The sequence below is a fragment of the Paroedura picta genome, chromosome 3, assembly GCF_049243985.1.
Source record: "Paroedura picta isolate Pp20150507F chromosome 3, Ppicta_v3.0, whole genome shotgun sequence".
Classification (NCBI taxonomy): domain Eukaryota; kingdom Metazoa; phylum Chordata; class Lepidosauria; order Squamata; family Gekkonidae; genus Paroedura; species Paroedura picta.
The window spans coordinates 55,287,327-55,315,080 of record NC_135371.1 but is presented as its reverse complement, the minus strand read 5'-3'; the positions used below and the strand labels follow the sequence as shown (position 1 = coordinate 55,315,080).

Genomic DNA, 27,754 nt, shown 5'->3' with positions numbered 1-27,754 from the left:
CTGAATGCAAGAAATTTTAGATAGACTATCTAAATATGGTTCAGTATGTACTTAGGCTGTTTTTTTCTGTTCAGTTGGAAGTAATTTTGGGAGAACCCATTTTTAACAGCTGTCAGTTGTAGGCAGCAATTAGCATGATGGGAATCTCATGTCCCCAAAACGTTTAACAAATGGAATATACAATTAAAATGGCATCACAGTAGTGATACACAACATCCACTCACCACTGGCTGGTGTCAGACATAATAATGCAAATAGTATGTAAATTATGCACAAATCCACTACTCAGCAGTAACCCTCAGCTTACCAAGTTACTTGCCCTTGGCATAGTTTTGCAGTTTGAAGCAAAGCTGTCAGTTTAAATTGCTTTGAACCTGTAATGTCACCTTGTTATCAACTATTAGGCATCACTGAAAGAATTCAAGATAACCAGGATAAATTTATGAGGCTGCACATTAATTTACCAGGAGCATTTATATAAAATCTCTGTGACAAACATATACAAATACGAAGGACTTATTCTGATGCTGTTCATTTTATTCCTTCTTTAGCATTCTTTGATAAAAAGTGTGTCTTAACAAAATGGATCAGCTTGGTCTCTGTGAAAAATATGGTAGCCAGAGTTGCTACAAAACACAATCCTCCCAGGGCAACATGACTTAGCCTTGCCATCCAGCCCTTATCACAGCACAGGAAGACCTGCGAAGGAAGAAAATTTAAATTACTATTGTCAGTATTAACACAATTAAAGAAATCTAAGTCTTCTCTCCATAGAAATATTGAATATTCTTTGCACAAATGTTTTTCTTAGCAAATTTTTACAAATTTTCCATGCAACTGTGGAACAGTCCTGTTCGTCTAGTCAGTATTGGCTCATGTGGCTATCTTGTCATCCTGAGATTTCAGGAAAGCTGGGCAAAACAACTGAACATGATGAGATCTCTCCCACACACATATGTAAGGTGATCTTGCCCATATATGACTAGTTTGTTACATGTTGAACGATCTGGATGCAGTTGCTAAAACAAGAAAAAATGCCCATGGTGAAGGGCTACAAATAGAAGGTGGGAATGGAACTGTAGCCTCATGTATCTTCATTTAAGCATACGATTTTTTTAAATTGACCTAATAGAAAGGAAGACATTAAGATGTCTGCTGCAAATTGATGTTGCCAGTTGCTGCAGGAGCCTTTTAAAAGGATTGAAGTTAGTTCTCAAGAAAACAGCAATACAATATCACACAGAAATGGTGGCACCAAATGTTTTCTTAAATTCACTGAGTGAATGTTCCTCTTTCAGAAATTAAGAAATAAAATAAAACCAGGAATAAAAAAAATAAAACCAAAGCATATTTGGAAAATTAAACATTTGCAATTATTTTCCAAATGATTGCCACAGGTTGTTTAGAAAGAAGATTAATTGGTTCATATTGGGAAGGTTTTGATTGTATAATTTGCAACTAAATGGAGCTTAAGCAAAAAAATCATATTGTTTTAAGTGTTGTTTTAGGTTGTTGGGACCATTCATTACTTAAGATTTCAGCTTTAAAAACATGAAAAAACCCAGCTATAATAAACAGCTACATCCTACAAATTGTATGTAAGGTGTGTTTTATGGCTATATATACACATACCATTCATTTTTAAAAGCTCTTTGGGCGCTGTAAATTTGACTTTTTCACTTTTATTACTTTAATTTGTTTACTGCATTTATTCCTTCCTTTCACTCTGGAGATGATGGTAGCCTACAAACAATCCCTAATAGGTTTCCCATCCACAAACTGCCGGATCCAGACTTGTCTATAAGTTCTGTAAGCTTGCTATAATTCAGTGTTCTCTAACAACACCCAAGGTGCCTTGTAGTTTATTTAAAAGCACAACAACGCCAAAATCTTTTAGCTAATATGGTGGCACCAGCAGCAACAAAAACTTTGTTAGCAATACGTCCTAACAGAATGAAAGCAACACCCACCTCTGATACAGTTGTGACCACCCCACTGCCGATATAAACGAAAATCAGCAATGGTGAAATAAGCAGGCCCTTTAAAGGCCTGAATGGGCTGTCTTCAAAATATCTGTAGATGTAGTGGATGCTGTGTGCTATTCGGATTCCCATGTTGAAGCAGTTTGCCAGGATGAAACCTATGCTGCCTTGCCAATGGGTCAAGAAATAGGACATGCACAAAAATAGGAAGGACAAAGCAAGCATGACAAAATTGTACCTAAAAAGAAAAGAAATTAAGGGACATGGGGTCATCCAGTTCAGTGCAAATCTACTACATATTGGACAGCCTTAGGATTTACTAAGAAGAATGGGTAAGAATTCTTTTGGAATTATACGCAAGTATTATATAAGTCAGTGCTGACAGTTCAAGGGGGCATCAAATATGCATTAACTGGTTATACAACTGCACAGTTAAATACATCAGTCAGAAAGATGAAGAGTTGTTTTTGATACCCCGCTTTTCACAACTTGAAGGGATCTCAAAGCAGCTTACAATCGTCTTCCCTTCCTCTCCCCACAACAGGCACCCTGTAAGGTAGGTGGGGCTGAGAGAGCTCTGAGAGAACTGTGACTGGCTATATGTAGAAGATAAGGAATCAAACACAGCTCTCTTGATTAGAGTCCTCCAGTATTTTAGATATGCCATACAAGTCATACAAACCAGAAATCTAAACTACATATTACTACTACTACTAATTTTATTGGTTTATTTTATTTATAGCTCGTCATTTTCATTGAGCCTCAAGGCAGATTACACTGTGTTAATGCAATCAATAGGACTAGGATTGCAGCTGTCTCAAACAAAGCATAAAGTATTGAATATGATATATTAATGCAAAAAAAATAATATAATATTTCCTAAGTATAAAATCAAAGGAATAAAGTAATGCATATAACAAAGAGATAATTCACAGTGGTCATAGATATTTTTTTAATGTTGTTTTGGCAAGAGATGCCAAAGTCCACTTTGTGACCGCAGGTAAGCTGTGGCAGCCATTTTGTAGCTGAGTCTGCCTCTTGAAGCACCCATTTTGTGGCATCCATTTTGTGGGTGTGTCAGAATCCCAAAGGTGCCTGCAGGGTCAAACGGGTGAGGGACCCCTGCTATACACTGTGCCCATAACCAAGTCCATTCATTTTATGAAAGTGTCTTACTGAACCATATTGTTATACTATAGCCCTATTACTTTTATTAAAATGCCCAAAGTCTTAAAACCCCATTAAAACCCCAATTAAAAAGACATAAAATCCCAATGTGGTGGAAAACCCACTCCCCACCCCTACTATTAGTGGGGGGAGGGGGAAGGAGGTAAGACACGATACTCGTACCTGGAGGGGGGGCATAGATCTACCTTGCTGACCCCAGTCTCAACCATAGGCCTGGTGGAAGAGCTCTGTTTTACAGGCCCTGCAGAACGCTGTAAGCTCCCGCTGGGCCCGTAGCTCACCCGGGAGCTCATTCCACCAGGTTGGGGCCAGAACCTAAAAGGCCCTGGCCCTGATTAAGGCTAGGCACGCTTCCCTGGGGCCAGGAATGACTGATAAATTTTCACCCTCAGAGAGTAAAGCCCTGCGGGGAGCATAGGGCATTAGGTGGTCCTGCAGGTATGTGGATCCCAACCCAAGGCCTTAAAGGTCAAAACCTTGAACCGTATCTGGACAGCAATTAGCAACCAGTGCAGCTGCCTCAGCACAGGCTGGATATGGGCCCTACAAGGTGTGCCAGTGAGAACCCTAGCAGCTGCATTCTGCACCACTTAGCTTGTGGAATCATAAAGGCACAGAAGCTGTCCTGACTACTTCAGGCAAGCCATTTAAGAAAATTGAAGTGAAAATTACCACAGTTTTTACTTCTCAAATGAAACACTCATGAAATTTTTTCAGGACATCACGTGTCATTAAAAGTATATTATGACAACTAGGACAGGTGGTCTTAAAAGAACACTGATTATACTGAATGTTGAGAAATGGTTATTCATGTTTTAAGAGATTGTCAACATTTATTTTTCTGTCCTGAGGTTCTGTGCTTATAAAAGCATCAATTAACGCCTTAATCAAAACATATAAAACCCTCCTCTCAATATACATTTAATTATTGAAATGTTTTGCCACGTCACAGACATACTTTATCCGAATGTTTTTTCTACCTTCAAAATAGTTGTTAGCACAACTTGACACACAATCATACCATATCAAGGCAGATTCATGAGTTCACAAAGATACAAATTCATAGGAAATTTAATAACTAATAAACGGAAATGAGGATTAATTCAACATTACACTCTTAGATTACAAAGCTGTAAATCTGCAAGGATTCTGCCTTTCACTAGAGGATACCTTTTCTACTATTGTTGAGATCTAACGGCCTTAAAGGCTTATTATATTTGACAAAAAAGCAAACTTAAAATGAAAGAATCTAACTTTTAATTGCATAGTGACAGTAGCCGGCAAAGTGCACTAAATATGAAACATAGTGTCTCAAGGGAGCATGGAGTTTATTTTTAACCAATCAAGTTTTTCATGAAGGCAATTTAGATTAAGATGGGGACTCTAAATCCGTAAAGCTATTTCAGTGACCACAACACCAACAGCAATTTATGCTGCAACAGGACAAGGAGGATCTTCCATTGGACATCTAAGGTCCAGCAAATTAGGTGCCTGATGGTATTGCTTGCTTTTACAAAAACTGGGCAATAGGGGCATTGAAAACAGTCTCATGAAATCAACCTAACAGGCTTACAGGATGCAATAATTTGGGTCTCAAATTTTTTTGCCACCAGTGCTGCAGCTAACAATTTAAACATACTTGATAAAGTCACATTTTAATACCGTTAAAAGCAATCCCATCCAATACACACCATTAAAGCATATTCAAAACCAAGTTAAATTACGTACAAAGGCATAAAATCATCAATTAAACCATTATACAGGAATAAAAGCAGCAAGCTCACTAGTAAAATTAAATTCAGTTTACTTTTGCAATTCTTAATTTTCTTGTTGGGAGAGTTAATAGTATTCACTGGAGGTGCTAACAGCAGGGTCCTATGTTTTGAAAAGCTCAAATAAAATATCATGAAATAAGCCTATTCTAGCTTGAGAACTAATGACATAAAGACCTAGTTAATGTCATCTATTCCTTTGTACTTTTTTTTAAAGCATAGTGACACCTATTCATACATTATTCCACAGATCCCCAAATGGTGCCGAAACCGACACCTTTCCTGACACCTGCCAAGTGGTTTTAGAAAGTGGGTGGGGCTTTTGCCCAGCAAGGCTTCTAACTGGCCACTTGTGATTTGATTGGCTGTGCACATTTTTTAAACACACTGCTTTGGCAGAAGTTGCTATCACAGCATAAAGACTGTGTGACTAAAGATAAGCTGCTACAGCTACTAGGGGGCTGGCTCTCCCTCCTGTGGTAGTCATTTTGTGGTACTACCCACCATACTGTGTCAGAATTCCAAAGGTACCCACGGTCTCAAAATAGTGGGGGACCCCAGCATCATTCATTTGTGCATAACTGGATGGCTATGGAGAATATAGGTGTACAATTAACTGAGGACTGGGCTAGATAAGACACTGGGTATTCCAAGACTATATTTCCAAGTGATTTTTTAAATACAATTGTAAGGGATGTGGATCCCAGACTCAGATTGGGAGTCTGAAAGCAATGAGAGGTTAAGACTTACCCCATTTGGTACTATCATCCCAATCAGAAATGGAAGAGCTACTATTTTCCCTGTTGAGACAAGCTCAGAGGTATACGTACCTGTATGTTTCCTCTACCGAGGCAAACAGGTAGTTCTGTGGAGTTGCTTCAGGTTGAGAAAAGGTGGAAAGACTTAACCCCCCCCCCCCCCCGCTCTTTTAACAGTTCTGATCAGAACTGGGGCTCTGTGCTCTAGATACCTGCATTTTTTTAAAGCCTTAGAGCTCAGTTTAGCCTTGACATTTAGGAATGGACCACGGTATTACACACATTCTCAGCTCCCCTCCAGCTCTACTGAGGTCTAAAACATTGTACAATGAAGGTACCTGAAAACTTAAGTTGGGAACTAATTCGCATCAAATCCATACTCCAAAATTATATATGAGGACTGTTGAGCTGAATCAGACTCATGAGTGGTAGGGAAATCATATGCTGATAAGGAAATGAAATATTCAAACATTAGTGAGAATTACCCACAGGAGTTCTTCCTTTTTCTAAACATGCCAAGTGATGCTTATACGCATTATTCAGAGGGATGCCTTTATAAAGAACTTGATTCAATTATTCATCTAAAGATGCAAATACTATATACAGATGTAATAAAGAAAGTCTAAATACAATACAATAAAAACCCACCTGTCTACTTCTTCTTTACACATTGAAGCAAATGCAAAACATTCTGTTACCCCATTAACTGCAAGCAGTAAGACATATAGGCTATAGCAACGCAGGAGGCTTGGACCTGAGAAAATATTTTGACAAATAGGTTAATGAAATGAAATCTTATACCGATCCTTGTGCAGTAATGGAAACAGTGATAGTAACAATTTATAAATGCCTCATACACTGTCAAGTTATTGTCCAAGCTATTCAGAAAAAGTATCCCTACATGTATCCTAAGTAGAACAATGCAGTATCCTGCATTTCAGAGAACACCAGAAGGACCCATTATGCACGGGGGTTTTAGCGCACATTCGGGGTGGAATGGCGGCGACTAAAATCACCGATAACGCACGGTGCCAGCTGCAACCAGCCGCAGCTTCGGTGCATGCCGCCAAAAAAGCCGCATTCACGAAACGCGGAAGAAAGCGCAGCTTCCGGGTGACCGGGGCGCAACCAGAAGTGGCACCGGGATCGCCGCGTGCATAAACGGTTACTCTGGGTTTTGCCGCCGTCGCGCCCCGCCCCGTGCATAACCGGTGTGCGTCATGTCTTCCCCTCCGCGTTTTCCATGTGACCCGAAATCGCCGTTTCGGCGGCTGTGCATAATGGGCCTATAGGAAGCAAAAGAACCGATATGGGGTCCAATTGTGGCTTTCCCCTTTCTTAAAAGAAAAAAAAAGCAGTTAAGATTGAGTGACACACCCTCAAACTGAAATGAAGTCATTTTACTTAAAGATACTTAGGAAATGACTCTAACGGGCTCAATGTTAAACACTTTGCGCTTCACAGTTTTCACTAGACCTAATCTCTAAGCCTTTGAAGCTAAGGCTCATGTTTAACAGAAAGCTCTGCAGTTGAAATAGCCTTCAGTGCTGAACAGTTTGCTTATCAAAGATCTACCATGAGCCAGATGGCGGCAGCTTATCTGCATATAATTAACAAAATTAAACATCATTTTCATGAACCTGGCAGATGCTAAAGTATAGCTTATTGACATATTGTACTACTTCTAAAATTAATTTCTAATGTATCAATTGAGCCTTGAATTGGTGATAAAAGGGCTTTAGAACAGATGCTGTTGTCTTGTATCAACAGACCCAACAACCCACCTAGCTTGGTAATGTTTACTTCTACCGGCAGCAACTCTGGAAAGATTCAGCATTCCCCAGCTTAGATCCCTGGGAATGGAGCAACCAGGAATGAAATATTGGGACCCTGTGCATGCAAAATACGTCTCCTACTCTTCCTCTCATGGGTGCTGAGAAACCATAGGTACTTGGGACTTATGTTTGTTCACTAATTAATATATTCATTTCATACAGCTACAGGTACATATGAGAGAAACTGGAATCCTTCATCCTATGTTTTTTTTGTAACTATATCTTGGATATACTTGGCAATTTGCTTTTCAGCTTCTGGAATAATTTGGCGTGAATAACCCCCAATCACAGATAATTTATAAATCCACAAAAATACCAGTTTTCTTATGAGTTCCAAGTTTACTCAAGAGCCTTTGGTGAGTGCCACTGTCCAAAGCTTTTCGGAAGTCCAAGTATATAATATCTATGAGATAGCCTTTTTCAAATGTTTGTTATCCATTTCAATTAACACCAAGGATTGGTGAGGTGGGACTCCCCTCTGCAAAAGCCACACTGATTCTTCTTTTACCAATTTACCCAGAAGAGACATCAGGCTATCTAGCTTGCCATTCCCCAGAAGCTCTTCCCTCATCTAGATCCCTTTTTTAACACTGTTAAGTTTGCTATTATCCACTCTTTCAGCAGAGCTGATTTTAAATTATGTTCCATATTATAATTAGCAATTTAACAACTTCACATTTAAGTTCCTGAATTCTTCGATTATGTTCTCCAGACCAAGTTATTTTTCATCCTATCATAAAATCTATTCCTCCAACTAGCGTGACAGGGACATGTGGCCTACTAACACCACTTCCAGGGTTTCTCGAAGCCTGACGAATGTTTCAGGGGTTTCTCAATGGTAAAAAAGTTGAGAAAGGCTGGTATAGTACCGAGATTACAAAACCCAAGACAGTTATTATAGAAAGGCATATTTTTTTCTCAGTAAAGTCCCAAACCAACACAATAAAATGCAGTATTATAATGTTTGCCAGGAATCTTGCATAGCACACATGCAACCCCCCCCCCAAAAAAAAAACCCATGAAAATGCATTGCATAATACATACAGGAATTCTCCTAAACATCATATATATACAAGTCTCCTAATTCAACCTACAGAATATGCACAGAAACAGGAGCAAAAAGTCCCTGTGTATCATTCTGTTATTCCTACCATGATTGTAACTGAAAGTACTGACATAAAAGTAAATCTACAAAATATATACAGTACATTTTTACAAAATGAAAAATAAAAGCTGTCTTCACAAAATAATTATTTACTGAATGATGTACAAGTAGAATCCCAGGGATTGTGAAATTACTTTTCAGGAAGACAGCAATTATCAGACATTACCTGATCCCAAACTGAGCATTGAACCTCCATAAAGATCCAGAGCCAGCTGGGAATAAGCATAACCAAAAACAGTAATGGTCAGGCCAATCAGAAGCACTAGCTTCAACAGTAATTCTAGGACAGCTGCTGCCATAGAGATATCATCCTAAAAAAAAAAAAAAGAACTGCATTCATTAAGCATACATAAAAACAACATGGCACATTATTTGAAAAATAATTATATTTTATAGTACACTGCTTTTACCTGGCTAGTTGCTGCCAAATGTATATTAACACGAACAATTTTGTTTCTCAAAGTACAAATATTTTTAACAGAGTAAATTAAATGAATAACTGATTTTTTACAGCCAGTCTGCACAATACAATACAGTAGTACAATACTCAGATACAGTACTGCACAGCAGCCATAATGAATTTAATGATTCTTCACAAATCTGTGCATTAAGCAGAAGATCGGGAAATAAGAGCACCTTCTAATGTATAACAGGAAATGCATTTGATTAATGATAGAATGGTACACTCCTTCACTATGCAGAAAATGAAACAATGGACATACTGTGAAATAAAGGCATTCATAAGATTAGGTTACACACTCTGTAGACAGGGCTTACACAGATGATTTGGGCAAGGCTTCCTCTATTCATTGGAGATGGACAGCAACTCATAACTTGCCAAGCTACCTTGGCAGTCCTCTCCAAATATGTGCCCACTGGAGAAATCTTTAAGGCAGCTACCCTTCTGAAGCAATATAGATGGGATATCTTTGCTCCTAGAGAAACAGTGCAGGCAGGATATGGACCAGGGTCCATCCCAACCAATGGAAACAGCCTCTTAAAAATAATTTATATACGCTCTGCCATGAAACAAGAAAAACTGAGTTTTAAATATATCTTCCTCCAATGATTGAGAATCAACAGCCACTTAAAATATGAGATTATACTGAATAATAATATACAAGCAGAATTCCAGAGGCCATTTCGCACCTGGAAAATATGGTGAAAGGCTTTTGCTGATGCCATTTTTTTGGCATTTTACACGACATCATCAGCATCCAGCAGCAAACCAGCATTTTAGAGCACTAGTTAGCCATGTAGCTCCAGCAAGAGGAAAGCAACCAGCAAACATATGCTAAGCAAAAGGTGTGGAGGCGAAGTAGAGCTATCTCTGCCTCCAGCGCCTGCCCTTGCACCCGCCTTCCTCTCCCTTCTCTCGAGGATTGGGCTTTTTTTTTTTTTTTAAGTAACAAATACGCATTAAATCGTCCAGGCAGAGCAAAAAAAAAAATTTCCCCACCTCTCTAACCCCCCCCCCCCAAAAAAAAATCAGGAACAAGGTTAGTTTTTTAAAGCTTCAGGGCTCATAATTCCAAAATGGGTGGCAGTAAAGTAGGCACTATGCATCTATGATTAGATGCATAGGCATAGCAATGGAGAAGGTTTTACTTTTAAAGCCTGGCTTGATTGGCAGGCGGAGGAAAGTCGCGTGTATGGTGCGTTTCTCTCCTCCGCCATTTCAAGCAGGTGTACAGAGTGCCAAGAAGTGTGAGAAGGCAGCAGAGGAAAGCAAGAGAGCCAGGAGGTGAGGAATGGCCGGAGGTGCTATTTTTTTATAGCATTATGCCATTGCGCTGGTGTAACGCTATTTTTTCGATGTGCAGAATAGCTCCAGGAATTTGTCTAAATGTAATATTTTATTTACAATCCCTTACTTAGAAATGTATGGACATACCCTAGTTATTTCAATAAAACATTCAGAATAAATTCAATAAGCTATGCTCACTGCTACCACATACTCTCCTAATAAACTATCGCTACGTGGTAGAGCATCTAATTTGCATGCAGAAGGTCCCAGGTACAATCCCTGACATGTCCAGTTAAAGTATCAGGTGGACCTCTTCCTCAGACCCTGGAGAGCTTCTACCAGTCTATTGTCCTTGATGGACCAATGGTCCATGTATAAACGAACAGCCCAGTCTTAACCACATTTACTCTAAACCAAGTGCCACTGATTTCAATAAAATAAGTTTTCACTATACATTTTTATGATACATTTATAACCACAGGTTCCAGTATTGCTTTAGTGAAAAGAACAAAATTACATGCATGTTTTAGAACTACAATGCAATGTATACATTTCATACTTACTGCCATTGAGCTTGCATTATGAATTTACATTAGTTTCTTCTTCCTAATTAACTTCCCAAAATTGTACAAAGTTGCTAGAGCAACACATAAACACTTGTTTTTATCCATTCCATTTAGACTAAAGTTACCTGTTTTTGCAACTTGATATCCTTCCCACGTTCCAAAACTTTAGCAAAATACACATAAAAACTCTCCTCTATAGGCAAAAACACAAATCTTGCTGTCAGTGATCCGAGGTTATTCACTATATCATATACACCTTTGAAATGAAGAGAAAATATTGTTCAGTATTTTATTTATTGAAAAACATATCTTCTTTGCCTTTCAAAAAAGAACATTCAACATGGTTTACAGACTAGTACATCATCAAGCCATACATAATACAAAATACTTCAACAATAAAAACACAGTTCCACAAATCTCCTTTGCCAAAAATCAATTTCAGACTAACAAGAAAACCGAAACAATAAACTGTAACTTTCTGTACTTTATGACATACATTCATTGAAGAGCTACTGCAATTGTGGAAGCAACTGACAAAAGCGCTAACACAATACATTTGGGGGATAAGAATAACGTTACAAGATACATTGAAGGGATGGCAAATGGACAACGCATAGATTCTGAAGTGATAAAAACAGAATGCAGTATAGGATGCTTAAATAGCTATGTAGCTTAACAACTACAGCTATGTAGCTTAACAACTACATGCTTGCAAAACAACTTTGTATTATGAAAATCAGAACGATTTAAAAAAAATAAGGCAATAAAACTATCATCAAGTCAAAAAGAAAATAACAGGTCAGACCCCATTGATCATTTCCACTGATAGAAGGGTGGTGATTTTCACTAATTCTCGCTTGGCAGACCTGGCTCCCCCCTCTGGCCCCTAGGAGCAGACTTTCAGAAGGCATTTTGGTTGCAGCAGCAGAGGAGAAATCATACTGCATTGACAAAAATCTCTTTCATCAGTGGAACTTTTCAGTTGAATACAAGCTAATGTATCCCAAAAGAATCAACAAGACTGTTTTGCATGATTTCCTACAGGTAAGGAGGGAGTGCTTTTTTTGTAACCTCATCCACAATGGCCATTCCATAGAGATGGTTCTGCCCAAAAGATCTTATTCCTTACAGATATGCAGTGAATAAGAATGCTGGTAGGAACATAACTAACATTCAAATACCTACAGCAGACTTTCTCAACCAAGGCTTTGTGAAGCACTGGGCTTTCTTGATGGCCATGGAAGTTAATTAACTTTTAATATGTTTTTAAAATGTCTTAAAGTTTTATCGGGTGATGTGACCTTATGGTCATGTTGATCCAGCCACCCCCTCCCAAAATGTCCAATGATGGGCCTTGAGGGGCTGGGAATGGAAGGGGCCCCAAGTAGGCATGTACACAGCTATGCTTCCCAACCATATTCTGCACGATTGCACCGCTTCTAGGGTTTCTTAAAGCCTAAAGAATGTTTCAGGGTTTCTCAATGGTAAAAAAGTTGAGAAAGGCTGACCAGGGCAGAGTCTGCACTTACTTTCATTATTCCATTGTCAATCCTGTTGAATTCAGATCGCTTTGAACTCGGGTCTTCCTCTCCCCCCCCCCCCATTGAAACAGGAAAGTCTTCCGCAGTGGTTAGGGTAGTTCAGAAGGGGGGGGGGGAGCCAAGCCTCTTTCTTTCTTTTCTTGAAGGTGAGGGAGAGGAGCAAGGCAGGGAGCCTCTTTCTTTTCTTGGAGGGATGGGGGAGAAGATCGAAAAAGGAAGAGGACGGAGGAAAAATCCAGGACCGACAGAAGTTGAGAGAAATTAGGGGTTTCTCCTTTAAGGCAAGTTTGTCACATCACCAGGCGTGGCCTATCAGAGGTTCTCTACCACGGAGCTTGGTTTCCCAATCCGGATATTGAGCATTAAAAACACTCTAAGATATTGCACAATAAAGGTAGGGTCATTCCGGATCAATCCTTCTTGCTGCAGAAGGAAAACTTAAATTGCCCAAAATCCAAACGGAAATCGCATTCTGTGTAGAGGGCAGGGACTGAATCGATCTGAGGTTGGAATAAAAGCTCCGCGCAGTTTACACCCTAGAGTGAGAGCCAGGCAGCCTAATATGTGAAGTTGGGAAGCCAGAACCAGAACTTTTAAAATAAAATGCACCCAGTTAAGTTTTCCTAGTTCAGGAGAAACACATTTGTTCTCTGATTTGTTGTGATTAAAATACAAAATGCTGCATTTTGAACTAACTAAAGTTTCTGAGGGAAGACCCCAAAGCAGCACGCAGCAACAGTCAAAATGTTAAAGCCATGTGGATCAGTGTGATCAGATCAGCAGTGTTTATATGAGAAAATAAATAATAAATATTGTTTTAAAAAGATTGTCTTAATTAAACAAAAAATATTGTCTTAATTGTTTTACAAAGCAAGGCTGGTCAAAACACACTGATAACTCCTTATATGATTGGCAAGTCAAATCATAATCCAGTTTTGGCAGCACAATCTTTCTAGAGCAGTGGTTCTCAACCTTCCTAATGCCGCAGTCCTTTAATACAGTTCATGTTGTGGTGATCCCCAACCATAAGATTATGCAAGTGTTCTTTCACAGAAATTAAACCGAAACTGACCAATGGCGTGAAGATCCATTGTTCATGATTTCTCAGTTCAGGTCTGCCTCTTGTCCCACCATGCCAATCTCACTCTTTTCTGCTGCTCCAAACAGATGAACGCTGTATCTTGATCTACCCTGCAAGGCTGTTGTGTGGATGGTGCCCCCCAAGCCAAGCTCCTTGTCCTGCTGCAACCCCTGTGAAATGGTCATTCGACCCCCAAAGGGGTCCCAACCCCCAGGTTGAGAACCACTGATCTATATCATCAGCCTTGCCAACCAGCATTACCTCCATTTTATCTGTATTTTATTTCTGTTCATTCCCCAGCCAGTGGCTTGACCACAGCTTGTAAGCACTGGCCTGAAATCATGTCCAGAAATTTTCTATGAGGAGTTTGTTTTTATACCCCACTTTCAACCACCAGGAGTAGTCTCAAAGCAGTTTACAATCACATTCCCTTCCTCTCCCCACAAGAGACACCCTGTGAGGTAGATGTAGCTGAAAACTCTGTCAGAACTGCTCTTTGAGTACAACTCTAACAGGACTTTGACTAGCTCAAGGTCACCCAGCTGGCTGCATGTGGAGGAGTGAGGAATTAAACCCACCTCTCCAGATTAGAGGCCACTGCTTTTAACTACTACACCAAGCTGGCTCTTGAAAATGAAATACATAGTTTTGCATTGTAAACACAGTGATGGAATTCTATGCAAAAGCTATTGCAATCTCATTTAGCAGCTTGACATACGTATTAAATAACATAGGTGAGAGTACTGCCCCCTTCACTCCCACTCTGTTTCCCAAATGCCACAAGAAATCAAAGCTATAGATAATTCCAATTGGACCAACAGGATATGTTGCCTTTATTCATTTTACTAGCTGCCCCCCCCCATGCAACAAATGTTGCTGTGGATTAAATTTTATGAGCCACAAGTAGTTTAATGATTCTACCTAAAGTGACCTAGTATAAAGGATTCTAAAATATTTCATCAATTTTTTTTCTATGTGAGATGATGCTCAAAAATATACATAAGACTAATTCTGGATTTTGAAACTAAAATAGCAATCTCACAGTATTACTATTTCAGTACACACTAATAGCAAATTTAAGATAAGAATGAATGGATTTGTAATAAAAGACACTTTTCAGCATGTCCTAGTATAATATAACCAGTTCAGTTGGTTATAAAGCAAAGCAACCATGAAAAATCATCCAAGATTATTATATAACCACCAAAGACACTCCAAAGAATATAAAAATAATAATTACCATATTTAATTTCTAAACTGCCCTTCATGGGCTGGGGGTGGTTCTCAACAACATTCATACTGAAAATCTTCACACTGATCTCACCATCAAGTGTATTCAACATATGTCTGTTAGACTTTAGTAATTCTTTTAAAAATGCAGCTTTTTTCCGCTATCAAGGCCAAGTATGTCAACTTGGTAATAGCTTATACTTACCCTGATCTCCAAAATTTAGCACATTCAAGAAAGTCATTACGTATCTTTCACCTGCAAAATTAGCACAATGTAAGAATTTATTGCCCTTTCTATTATACAAGCAAGTGACTATGCAGTGACAAAATCAGAAGTCTTTCATTATGATGACAGGCCAGCTATTCTGAGACAGTGTACATATTCATAAGCTTACAAGTATTAGTAAATGTGTAAGACAACAAAAGCAAGATAAAAGACAAAATCTAAGCAGAGTAAATAATATGACTTCACAGCTGGGAGTTCTAAATCTATAGTACTAACATTCTAGAAGCCATCTTAAGAAAAAGGTGTGAATAGAAAACACAATTTTTGCTCTGCGTCGTGTGATTCAAATATCTGTAAACCGCCCGTGGCGCCGCGGGCACCACGGACTAAATAAAACAGTAAGGGGTCCTGGGGCGGGATGAGTCCGGGATGAGGAAGGGTCCAGATTGGACCCTTCCTCATGACAGACAATCGGAGGGACCAATCGGCAGGCGCTTCGCGCCTGCCGATTGGTCCCTACGATTCCCAGCCCCAGGAACTGCGAGCCGCGCACAGCGCGGCTCGCAGTTGCTCCCGGCCTGACGCGGCGAGAGACGCGAAGCGCCTCTCGCCGTGTCAGGCCGCCGCCCAAGGGAGCGCAGAGCAGCCATCCGCGCTGCCCCAGAAGAGAGAGGGCGAGGAAGAGAGGGAGCGAGCGAGCGCGCCGGCCCCCGAGAGCCCCGCCGCCCCCGTCGCCAGACAGCCGGGCAGGGAGGCTTCTCTTTAAAAAGAGAAGCCGGCTCGCTGGGATGGCGGCGTGACGCGGAGCCGCCATCCGCGCTGCCCCAGAAGAGAGAGGGCGAGGAAGAGAGCGAGCGAGCGAGCGTGCCGGCCCCCGAGAGCCCCGCCGCCCCCGTCGCCAGACAGCCGGGCAGGGAGGCTTCTCTTTAAAAAGAGAAGCCGGCTCGCTGGGATGGCGGCGTGACGCGGAGCCGCCATCCGCGCTGCCCCAGAAGAGAGGGCGAGGAAGAGAGCGAGCGAGCGAGCGCGCCGGCCCCCGAGAGCCCCGCCGCCCCCGTCGCCAGACAGCCGGGCAGGGAGGCTTCTCTTTAAAAAGAGAAGCCGGCTCGCTGGGATGGCGGCGTGACGCGGAGCCGCCATCCGCGCTGCCCCAGAAGAGAGAGGGCGAGGAAGAGAGCGAGCGAGCGCGCCGGCCCCCGAGAGCCCCGCCGCCCCCGTCGCCAGACAGCCGGGCAGGGAGGCTTCTCTTTAAAAAGAGAAGCCGACTCGCTGGGGCGGCGGTGTGACGCGGAGCCGCCATCCAGCCGCCCAGGGAGGCTGGGCAGCGCGCAAATGTGCATGAGCGGAGCTGCCATGCATGCACGTTTGCGCCCCCGGCAGACACAAACGTGCATGCCCGGCAGCTCTGCGTATGGGCATTTGCATGGAAATGCCACGTGTGCGTGCTTGCGTCCTCTGGTGGGGCGCAAACACGCATGCGCGGCAGCTTCACACATGCATGTTTCTGTGGCGGCAGCGCACGTGCGCCGCACCCAGGCCACTCGCTCTCCCCCACCCCCGGAAGCAGTCCTCAACCAGGAAAAGGTTGGGGACCGCTGCTCTAAGCTATTGGATTCAAGAGTATGTTTCTCACAACCACCTACATGCTGGAAAGCACAAAACTGGCACTTAAGATGGAGAACAGAAGAATCTGATCAAGTACATTGTGAGTGAATCATACTCACCTTCTGTTAAAATCTGTTTAAGGAATGACTGCTTAAAAAAACTCCAGGTCAGCCTAGCTTCTTTCCAGTTAACAAGTTCCTGGAATATAAACAATTATTACCAAGGAGCATTTAAGATTTTTAAAACCTTCCATATAAAGTTATGAATTTATATGTTTACAAAGGCTGGTGTGACATGATACATCTCCACATGCTCTGGACATAGGGTTGTGTGAACAAACAGACCATAACAGGACAGCATCCATGGAACATCAGTTCATAACATACTGTAACCCATGGAGGAATGAAGTTTGAATCCAGTGGCACTTTTAAAGCCAACAAAGTTTTATTCAAGGCATAAGCTTTTGTTTGCATGCACACTTCTTCAAATAAGCTTATACCTTGAATAAAATTTTGTTGGCCTTAAAGATGCCACTGGGCTCACTTTGTTTTGCTGCTTTACTCCAACACAGCTACCCACCCAGATCTGTAATCGATGTGATCTACATACCTGCAGCAGTGGGAGATTAATCACATGCAGAGCCCTGTGTAAACCAGCCTTTACTATAAAGATCATGAGATTCCTACCAGTATTATAGACACATTATTAGTGCCCTTCAATCGTTAAGTTGCTTGCAGCACAACCCTGCAAATTAGCTGGTGCAGGGTGATGGGAAAAAGCAAGAGATGCTCCCGTATCGGAAATTAAAATTAACAAAAACATGTAAAAACAAATATTACTAAAAAAAATTAATGCTAATATAAATGTAATGTAAACAAACAATTTACAAATCTACCTTGCACTATGGGAAAAATAACTCTGGTCAGGGTTGATTAGAAATGTTTCTTATGCAAAAATAATCTGTCATTTTTATTTGCTGTTTTACTTACTTCATCATGCACTAAACTGGGTAAAATAGATTTCAAACTGGTCACTGGAAATGATTTTTTGGTCGCTTCAGGAGAACCCAGAAAGTTCATGAAATATATTATGTAGCATAACACCAAAATGCTGGTATACAGAAGCTGGAAAAGTAATTTTGTATTAGTTACACAGACTAAAGATTTGTGCAGCAACACTGCTATCTGAATATGAAAAAAAGAGTACCAATAATATTTAAATGCTCAATACAAGTATCCAATGAAGCTGATGGGCATCAGGACAAACTAAAACAAATACTTGTTTTACAATAAGTGATTAAAATGTGGAATTAGATGCCAGAAGATGTAGTGATGGTCATGGACACAGACATCTTTAAAAGTGCATTAGACAAATCATGGAGGAGAGGTCTTATCAGTGGCATTTAGCCATGTTAGGTAATAAACCTCTGAATATCAGTGCCAGGAGGTAACTACAGGTGAAGGCTCCAGCCTCTAGACCCTGTTGTTGGCCCTCCAGAATAACTGGTTGAGTACTGTGTGAGACAGGAAGTTGGACTAGATTGATCACTGGCCTGATTGAGCAGAGCTCACCTTTTTAAATGTAGTGACAGTTCAACATAAACCAATTATGCATGGGGCGGAAAAGCCAAGCCAGTGGCAGCAGGGCTAATCCCCAATTGTACATGACACAGCCGCCATCCCAGCTGCCTCCCAACCATGGCCCACTTCAGCACCCCGGATGGCTTACGGTAAGCGAACATGGATACTTCCACGTTCCCTGTGATGCCGCAGTTGTGGAGCCAAGGAACTGGACGGGGCATTCCCCCACCTCCACAATGGCAAGAGAGCGGCATGCTGCTCTCCTGCCATTGTGTAATGGGGCCCCTGTGCCCTCTGTTGCTGCCGCCACCGCCACACAGCACGATGGGCTTTTCCAGCCCCAGATTTGTGCGTGCACGTGCGCTAATGGCAGTCCACATATGCCAGGAGATTCTATCCCACATGCAACCCAGGAAGCAGCGGGGCATGCCACCCCACCAGAAGAGCCCAGCAGCAGCCCAGCAGAGCTGCTGCCATGCAGAAACAATCATATTGGCACAACAGTATTTACACAAGGCAGTGTTTCAAGAATTAGTGCCCACATGGGGCTGTCAGAACGGCAATTATGGTATGTCTTTTTGCAGTCACTACAACTTCAACAGTTTGCTTGTGAAATACTAGTTGGTAGTCCCAGGCCCCTGGGACATTCGCCTGGCCTCGACCAGGGCCAGGGCCTTCTCAGCCTTGGCCCCAACCTGGTGGAATGAGCTCCTGAAAGAGCTAAGGGCCCTGATAGAACTCGCTGAGTTCCACAGGGCCGGCAAGACAGAGCTCTTCTGCCAGGTGTTTGGTTGAGGCCAGGGCGGTGACCAGTAATGACATCAATGGATCCCTCCCCATATGTACAACCTGCCCCGGATAGACAGAATTAAGAAACAGCTGCTGATCTGGCTGGAACAGTCTTTGGGGTGATAATTTCTGTCATCTTGTTCTTGGAATTATTTTGTAGTTTGTATAATTGGGGTTTTAATATTGTATTTTACTGGTTTTATGTGTAAACCACCCCGAGATGACTCCTCGTGAGGGATGGTATAGAACAGGGGTAGTCAAACTGCAGCCCTCCAGATGTCCATGGACTACAATTCCCATGAGCCCCTGCCATGGACATCTGGAGGGCTGCAGTTTGATTACCACTGGTATAGAAGTTCAAAAATAAATTAAATAAATAAACTATGCAGTTTGTGAGATCAGGCACTTTATACAAGTACTCTGCATTTCTATGGGTCAACCACAATATGTGAACCTGAGCTAAATTTAAAAATTTATATGAACAGCAGTTAAAAAGTTACCTGAAAGCCCCTCAGTGTATTATATAACATGACTATAAGCTTATTTGTAGCTGTTCCAAGTTCCATTTTTCTTTTTATATTTAATGCATTTTGGTTTAATATTTCATTAAAATTCTTTAAAGGAGAAGATTGTTCTCTTACCTACCTCACAGCCAAAGTAAGCTTATGCAAAAATAAATTTTGTTAGTCTTTAAAGTTCTGCTGTATTACTCTGTATTTTAACATGTTTCTGATGTCTCCCAGTCCAGTTATTGGGTACCCTAATTAGACCAGATGGCTGTCAGCATTCTTGCTTGGGGGGAACATATTAAATGCCCCTATCTGAATCCAATGCATCTTTTCCTCTACACTTTCATCAAATGAAACACAAGGAACATTAAAGTTAGGTGCCTACAAACAACATATGCCATTTATACCATTTAAATATGAATACATAAGACCTTAACATTAAAAGACAACAGGTGGATTAAAAAATGAGCACACTGTTCAATACCTCATGAATGGTTCGGAATGTTAAACAAGAAGCACTACAAACGGATCAAATGTAATGTGTTATGTGCCCTGTAAACTAATTCAAGGGGGAAACATATCTTCCGTCTTTATGGAACAAGCTACATGTAAAGACCCCACCTATACTTATATAAACAGTGGCACTGTGGTTGTGCCCACAAACAGAGTTGTATCAATCTGGCCTTCAACAAGAAAGAGGCAGACCTATGTTGTCTTGCTCAAATTGGCAACTTTAGTGCACGGTGGATAAAGTAAACAAGGCAGGAGAAGCTGTAACAAGCAAACATCAATTCCCTCAAGTACGATAATCATGTTAAATGAAAGAGCTAACAGTCTCAAACCATACCTGGGCAAGAGAAAAGATGTAAAGTCCCCAGTGAGGATATAGAACTACTAGGATGACTGTCAAAATACATTTGCAAATGACTGAGAGACTTTCTGCAATTACCTGCAAGGAATATACAAAACTTATGTTAGGCATGTATACAGTGGGTTGGATCCCACCAGATATATCTACGGACAAAAGGGGAGATGGTATTTGAGATTCCCCCTCCCACAGAAAACCAACTACCACCTCATGCTGTTCAGGGGTGATGGGGAGGGATACCGTTGGAAGAAGCATTTAGGGCTGCAGAATGAGAAGGGAATTTAAAAACTGTTTCTCCAGTGATGGAAATTCTTCAGTCGGCGCTACTTTTCAATGGAATTCAAGGCTATGAGTAAGTCCAATTAAAAAGGGCAAACTGTGCAATATGAAAGATTCTCTTTATATATGTGTGCACACTCATTTCTGTTTTACCAGTTTAAAACAACGGGGGAGTCAGTCCTTGCTCTTAAGTTTGTACATCATACACAATAATGCACAAATCAAGCATGTTTTTGTCATTTAACATCACTGCATCCAAAATTTAAAATTAAAGACTCTCACTCAAAATACAGATTTTAAAATAATTGTACTATTTTGTTCTCTGTATATATTATTATACCACTGTACTGTTTTACTGTAAAATTCAGGCCATAAACTATCAGCCATCTTTTCTAAACTAATCTCATTTATGCTTTAAAATACTTATTTTACAGCCAGTGGTTTAAACTCATAGCTTTAGTTCAAACATTATGTAGCGTAACGAAGTACTTGGCAAATTTGTTTTCAAAATAATGCAGAACAGTGGGTAAAAGCTAAAGTGACCAGCATTCATATGTCACAAAAAAGAGTTTAATTAAAATAATATATAAACCAAGTTTTATCATACAGCCTTCATGCAGTCCAGTTTTGAAAAAAAGAAGCCTTCGCCTAAATGTCACATGAATAAACCACGATTAAAAATTTCTATACAGATTTTACTAACCTTTAGTTTAACAAATAAGTGTACTTGGGCCAAAACCCAAAAAGGTTCACCTAGGAGTTCAACCACAGCAGAAAGACCAAAGGTAATTACTCCAAACTTGTAGTGAGGAACAGCATTTCCATCAGGAATTTCAAGTATATCTAGCCAGACCCAGCCTAGGAATACAGACCAACATACACCCAAAGGGACTCTACAAAAGATGGAGAGTTTTCTTAGACCATTTGATATTTTGCCATTTTCTATGCAATAGTCAAAACAGGATGCGTTTTTTAAATTTAGCAGATCTGGCATTCAGATTAAAGCTAAAACTAAACACAAAAGCATATACATTCCTTTTCCCCTATATCTGTTTGTACAAGGTAAAACTAAGTAGTGAGTTGGATCCAGTGATCAATTAGCAGAGGGCATACAGAGTCATAGATGTTCTTCACTTTCCCTTGTTTCAGTCCTATGAAATTTGATTCCTGGGGATGTAGGACCTATACAGAATTCATAGATATATAGATCAGTGGGTTGCAGTAAGGACAGGAAAAGAGTAAATTGTACTTTATGGCTTTTCTTTCAATAAAATTGTTTCTGCCACCAGCAGAGCACTAAAACATGAGGATTCATTCCCGAAACAAGAATATATTTTGTTTATTTTGAAACAGAAGCTATTTCATTATACTAGTAAACGCTCTCATTTACATTTTTTGCCTTGCACGGACTCATTTTTTGTTCAACCTGCAGGTGATGGTCCAAGATCTCTGGACAACAGAGATCAACCAGATAATGTTGCCTTGGAGGGTGGATTCTAAGGAATTATATGCCCCTAAAGTCCCTCTCCTCCAAGCCCTCTTCAGGTTCTACCCCCAAAATCTCCAGGTATTTCCCAACCTAGAGCTGGCAATTCTAGCCATCAGTGGAAGAGGAAAGAGGGAGAATTTATGCTATTCCCACTACTCACTGCAGCCCCCCCACTTGAGTAGCTACTACACCAAGTGGGTCCCATGACCTAAGAAATCAACTTTTGCAGCATCAGAAGTGACTACTGGGATAGAGGGGCAGGTGAAAGCAGTGAAGATCCATAATCCTTGCACAAGCATATTGTTCCATACAGTGCATTAGTCTGAGTGCAGTTGGAAATCTATCATCCGTTTTAACATCTCTATAAGGAAAATCTAAATTTTTCTAATCTTGATGCCTCTTCAACCTAGCATATTTTTTGGATAGTATCTAAGGAATAATATCAATCCCCAACTGTTCTCTACACAACCATGCATTAAATCAACCTATTGATGTTAATATATTGAAACAAGTAGGAGACCTACACCATAGCTTCTCCCTTTCCTGCTTCTGTTTCTCCTTTGCACCCACCAGTTAGCCTCCTTTTATCTCTCCCCATCTTCAGGGCCATTCCGCACACCGTTAATGTTGCTGAAATCTTACCATGCTGTAACGCTATTTTTTTAACATTACGCACGACATCACACACAATCTGCAACACTCCTGCAACACTTCCGCAAAAATCGCTTTGGTGTAGCGCTTTTCGGAGAATCCACAAAAGTGAATTATCCCTAAAAACCCCCGCTAAACTCTTGAGAACAACCTGCAATATATCCGAAAAAGACATGTGTGTTCTCAATATAGCGGTAGCAAGCATGTCCCTCCCTAAGCTCTCGCACCCGAGCTTCCAGTATCGCGATTGCCATTCCCCCCCTCCTTAAACTGGCAAAAGCAATGAATAAGTGATGCTTCTTTGGCTGAAATCCCTCCACAAGCAATTGTCTGTAAAGTTTCCAAGCACAGTACAGCCCCCCTGTTCGACGCTGCCTGTAATTCTGACCAAAAATTGCACCCGGGGGGGGGGGTTAACTTTAAGAGCATGTAAACGATTAAGCGCCAGCTCCTACGCCAGCAAAAATGGTCTTTCTGATACATCGAATGAACAAATATGCGTTGCTACAGGTGTTTTCGGGTTTTTAAAAAACAATTTTTAAAGGGAAGCATGAACACAACAGTTAATTGGCTGTTCTGTTTGATTGACGGCCAGGGGCAGGAGGAAGCATGGAAAAATATCACCTCCTTTGTTGCGATTTCAGCGAGACCGGAAACTTGTGCATTACGAGAACAGCGCTAATGGGAGAGCTGTTTTTCCGAGAAAAACAGCTATGTGCATTACTGAGACCTGTCGCTATTGATTGCAGCACTTTTCAATAGCGCTCAGATTTAGCATCATTGCCGGTTGTGCGGAATGGCCCTTAGTCTTCCCCCCCCTCCCTTCCCCTGGCAACTTCTTCCTGGAAAAAGTCTGGCCATGATATGCTGTGCCATCCACTAAGCTGGACCCAATGGTGCAGTGCCAGCCACCAGGCCAGGCCACAGTGAGGAATGCACAAGGACTTGCAAGGAGCACCTCAGTTTCCCATGCACCCCCTTCCCCACACTATTTCCACTTTCCCATCATTTTCTCCATTTCCTTCTTTCTTTCCCATCCGCTCACCCAACGTCCGCTATTAGTTTTACTATATTTATACTCCACATTTCTCCACAACAGAGAAAATGCTTATACAAATGATTTGCTTTTTAATCTGAATATCTCACTATATCAGCTACACTTACATTAGCCACAAAAGATTAAAGGTTTTGGTCCAATTCCTTCTTGTACTTCCACTTAGACAAGCTCGGCGGAATGCCTCTCTGGCTAAGAAAACAACTGTAGAATACAGCAGCGTTAGCCTAAATAAAAAGACCCAAAAAAGCAATTTCAGCATAGACTAGCCATCAATGAGAGTACAATTAGCTGATTCCTAGCTTAACAACTGGTTCTAAAAGGCTTTTATCTGTGAAATTGAATTGTAACTAACCTAAAGTCTCCTGAGGGCTTTGAAACGGTATCAAAAGTGAATCCTCAGGCAGAAAACCATGAATTCCAGGTCAGTTCTGATTCATAGAAAAAAAACATATCTGAAGAGATTTGGGGGCTAGGGTTCAGATAGTTCTACTCCCTGATTACAACTGATTCTAATCAAGTAGAGCTAGGTTATTGAACTCGTTCTGTCACCACAGAAATGCACAGGACAAGGAATACTGTCCACTATATCATCAGATCACTAAAAATATCATTATATCACTTCTAGGGACACATAATTTATGCAGATGTTCACTATCACTGCCACTTTTTCAGTACCAATGAAGTTCAGATTTCTAACTCTCTGAAAACAATATTTTCCAAATGTTGTTTCACTCATTCAAGCATTTACATATAGTGACTTCTACACAACCACTGTTCTGTCTCTGTGCGTGTGCTGTCAAGTCCTATCTCTTCAAGTCTCATTATGGAGCTGACAGAAAAGTTAGCTATAAATATTTTAATAAATAACTAAAAGCAAATAAATCCAATGTTCTGTATACCAGGGACTTTTAGTCCACAAGCTCTAATAATCTATCCCTCAAACTTCAGAAACCAGAACCTCATGTAGCTTGACAGGCTACCAGAAAGCGAGGTAGTCAATATATGCCACTTTTCTCTACTCGAAGGAGTCTCAAAGCGGCTTACAGTCACCTTCCCTTTCCTCTCCCCATAACAAGCACCCTGTGAGGTAGGTGAGGCTGAGAGAGTCCTGATATTCCTGCTCGGTCAGAACAGCTTGATCAGTGCTGTGGCAAGCCCAAGGTCACCCAGCTTGCTGCATGTGGGGGTAGCAGGGAATCAAAACCAGGTCTCTAGATTAGAAGTCCACACTCCTAACCACTGCACCAAGCTGGCTGTAGATTATGATTACACTCAAATCCACTAGTCATTCCACAGAAAATTCAACTGTATTTCCTCTTTCTGTTAACATCAGAAGCTACAAAAATGCAAGTTTTAAATAGCTACAAGAGATGTGTATAATTCAGAAAAACAATTCACTTGCCCACAAAACAAAAATCATAAACTCAAATTTGCATTTAGATAACAATGTAAATGATAGTACAACTAAACAACATTCTTGCAGCATCCTGCAAAGAAGCAGAAAGTTAAACAGGAAAATGTTTTTCATTATCCATGCTTGGAAAGCGATCAAATAGAAGACACTGAAACAGAACTGCTATAATTTGGAAACGTTAATCATTTACACCTTTAGAAAAAAAAAGATTGCTATTTATTACCTTACATTCACAAGGCCAATGATTTCCTTTGAAACGTATCGCAGAGTAAAAGCATTTAAGCCAAAGGTAATCACCCGGAAAAATATCTGAAAACCACAGTAAATAACAGTAAATAAATCAAAACTATCTTGCAAACCACAGAAGTAAAGTCAGATTTCAAAGAGCAGCTTAGCTACTAATACTGTAAATGTAATCAGCAGTCATCAGTACCAATTTCAGTTCAACCTCAGAATCTCTAATGGCAAAATCACGTGAACGTATGTGACAGTTAAGTGCCACTGAAAACGAAAGGACTTGCTTCTAAACAGATCCAATGTGTTGTGTGAGGCTGGGATCAAGACCCGGACTGGAATCCCCACTCTGCCATGCAACCATGTGGGACCACTTACTCACCCTAAATCTAATCTACTTTATACGGTTGATGTGAATATAAAATGGAGGTGAGAATACTGTAAGCTGTTCTGGGTGTCCACTGCCCATGGAGTTGAAAAGTGGGTATAACTAATGAACTGAGATGCCACCCAACTGTGTCCCGTCCCACTCTCCCTCCCCCAGTGCTGCTTTTTGGGAGCACTTTGTGGCAATGCACAGGGAACCTTGATTTATGGAATGCATAGTCTTTGGGATCTCGGGGCTAAGAGAAGCAGGCAAGCAACCAAAAGAAACCGTTCAGCAGTGATGTGTTTTTTTCAACCAGAGCAACCCAGCCGCGCCTCCTTTCTGTCAAGTCCTGTCATTGGCTATTACGCGCTCATTCGGTCACATGTCACGAAAGGGAAGGGGAATGAACTTTGAGTCCAGCAGCCCCTTGAAGACGGACACAGTTGTGTCCAAGAGGCAGCTTTCGTGGGCGCGCGCTTCTTCTGGTGTCACCCAGGTTTGGGAACGCGGGAGACCGAGGCTCTCGAGTGCCGTGTTGTGTTTCAGGCCCGAGCGAGGTGCCGAAAGAAAAAGCACGCCACTGCAGGCAGCCCTTTCTCCCGCACCAACGCTGAAAGCGCCAGCGCTCCTCATGCCGTGCGAGGCCGCCCTTAAAGCGGGAAACGGAGCGCTCTCGCTTTCTCCTGCCGAGCCATCGTCTGGAAGCACTCCTTCGTGGGGCGACTGCGAGAACTGGCTGCGGCTGCGGGACGGGTCGCTCCAGACCTCTTTTCCCGCCTCTCTTTCTCTCCCCTCGCCAGCACCCGGGGGGAGCGGGGCGGCGACTGCAGCAGACCACGGCCCCTGCCCGCCATCCGGGGCGGCTACCTGCAAGACGGCGCTGGAGGAGGCCAGCCGGGTGGTCTCCCTGAGCGCGTCCTGAGAGCGCATCTTTGCCGCCCCCCTGCCCGAGCGGCGACCTGGGCTCCCGAGTCCATGCGGAGGGGCTTCTACCCCACCAGCAGCCTCCGCCTCGCCGCGTCCTGGCGCCCGGCAGGCGCCGCTGGCGGAGAGGAAAGAGCTGGCCGAAATGGCTCCTCCCCGTCGCGCTCCAATCTCGTCAGCGCAAGAGGTGGGGAAGGAAAGGACGATGCAGACGAGGCCTGCGGGAGGGCAGACTGCGCAGAGGCCGGGCGAGCTCGTCTTCCGCGTCGGAGCAGCGAGGGCTCGGTTGAGGACCTGCCTGCCGCCGCTCCGATCTCCAGGGCTCCCCTTGGGCGCTAGTCCGGGAGGAAGCGCAGGGGCGGATGGGCCATTGTCGCCAGGGGAGAGGCCCAGTGAGCAGCCGGGGGGGGGGGGAGAGAGACTGGCTCCTGACCCCCGCCCTCCCTACAGGGAGTCAGTGCAGCCCAGCAGAAGATGCCGCTGGGAGGAAGGAATAAAGCCTGCTGACAAGGAGTCGCACTGCGGCTCAAGTAGGCCAGATTAGTTTCTGGCCAACCAGCTGCAAGTAAATAATGTAGTTAGTAGTTGCTGCTAAGCCTGACCCTGTCTTATAGTTGGCCTAGCTCGAGCAACTTGTGAGGTGGTCAGTTGCTCCAGGTGGCCAAGAACCATAGTAATTGCTGTGGGACCTGGTTTAGTGACTCATTCCAAGCCTAGCCCAGTCGGATCGACTCAACCAAGTGGCCAAGGAGCTTGATTTTGCTTCTCAGCTCTTGTAGTCAGAGGGTTGCAGTTTCTAGCTATGGAAGTCTCCTTGACCACTGCCTTCCTTGGAGCTGACTCACCAAACAACCAGGACAAGTCACAAAGTAGTTGCTGCAGGTGCCAGTCCCA

General features: G+C 42.1%; 1 protein-coding gene across 4 annotated transcripts; it reads right to left on the bottom strand.

The window, feature by feature from the left end:
* Positions 1-455: 455 nt before the first annotated feature.
* Positions 456-27,138, bottom strand: RFT1 (RFT1 glycolipid translocator homolog). Of its 4 annotated transcripts, none has more exons than XM_077325757.1 (13): positions 26,804-27,136; positions 25,556-25,641; positions 24,026-24,142; positions 21,425-21,614; positions 20,422-20,523; positions 17,686-17,820; positions 16,816-16,894; positions 15,071-15,121; positions 11,139-11,269; positions 8,867-9,011; positions 6,349-6,454; positions 1,971-2,220; positions 456-699 (listed from the first exon to the last, which is right to left on the bottom strand). In XM_077325757.1, the coding sequence occupies exons 1-13, from the start codon at positions 26,864-26,866 to the stop codon at positions 532-534; spliced, it is 1,623 nt and encodes a 540-aa protein (XP_077181872.1). In that variant the 5' UTR covers positions 26,867-27,136; the 3' UTR covers positions 456-531. The 4 variants fall into 4 exon arrangements, with proteins under 4 accessions (XP_077181872.1, XP_077181873.1, XP_077181874.1 ...); XM_077325758.1 differs by having other exon boundaries at positions 26,896-27,136; XM_077325759.1 differs by lacking the exon at positions 24,026-24,142 and having other exon boundaries at positions 26,804-27,138.
* Positions 27,139-27,754: the final 616 nt, after the last annotated feature.

What these genes read in the sequence shown, in the direction of transcription:
- RFT1 (XM_077325757.1), bottom strand. Translation starts at nt 26,866, where the DNA reads ATGCGCTCTCAGGACGCGCTCAGGGAGACCACCCGGCTGGCCTCCTCC. An exon ending in ACATCTTTTCTCTTGCCCAG is followed by an intron (nt 17,821 to 20,421) that starts GTATGGTTTGAG and finishes TTACTTTTCCAG; the next exon opens with CTTCTGTATACCAGCATTTT. An exon ending in TAAACAGATTTTAACAGAAG is followed by an intron (nt 15,122 to 16,815) that starts GTGAGTATGATT and finishes CTAATTTTGCAG; the next exon opens with GTGAAAGATACGTAATGACT.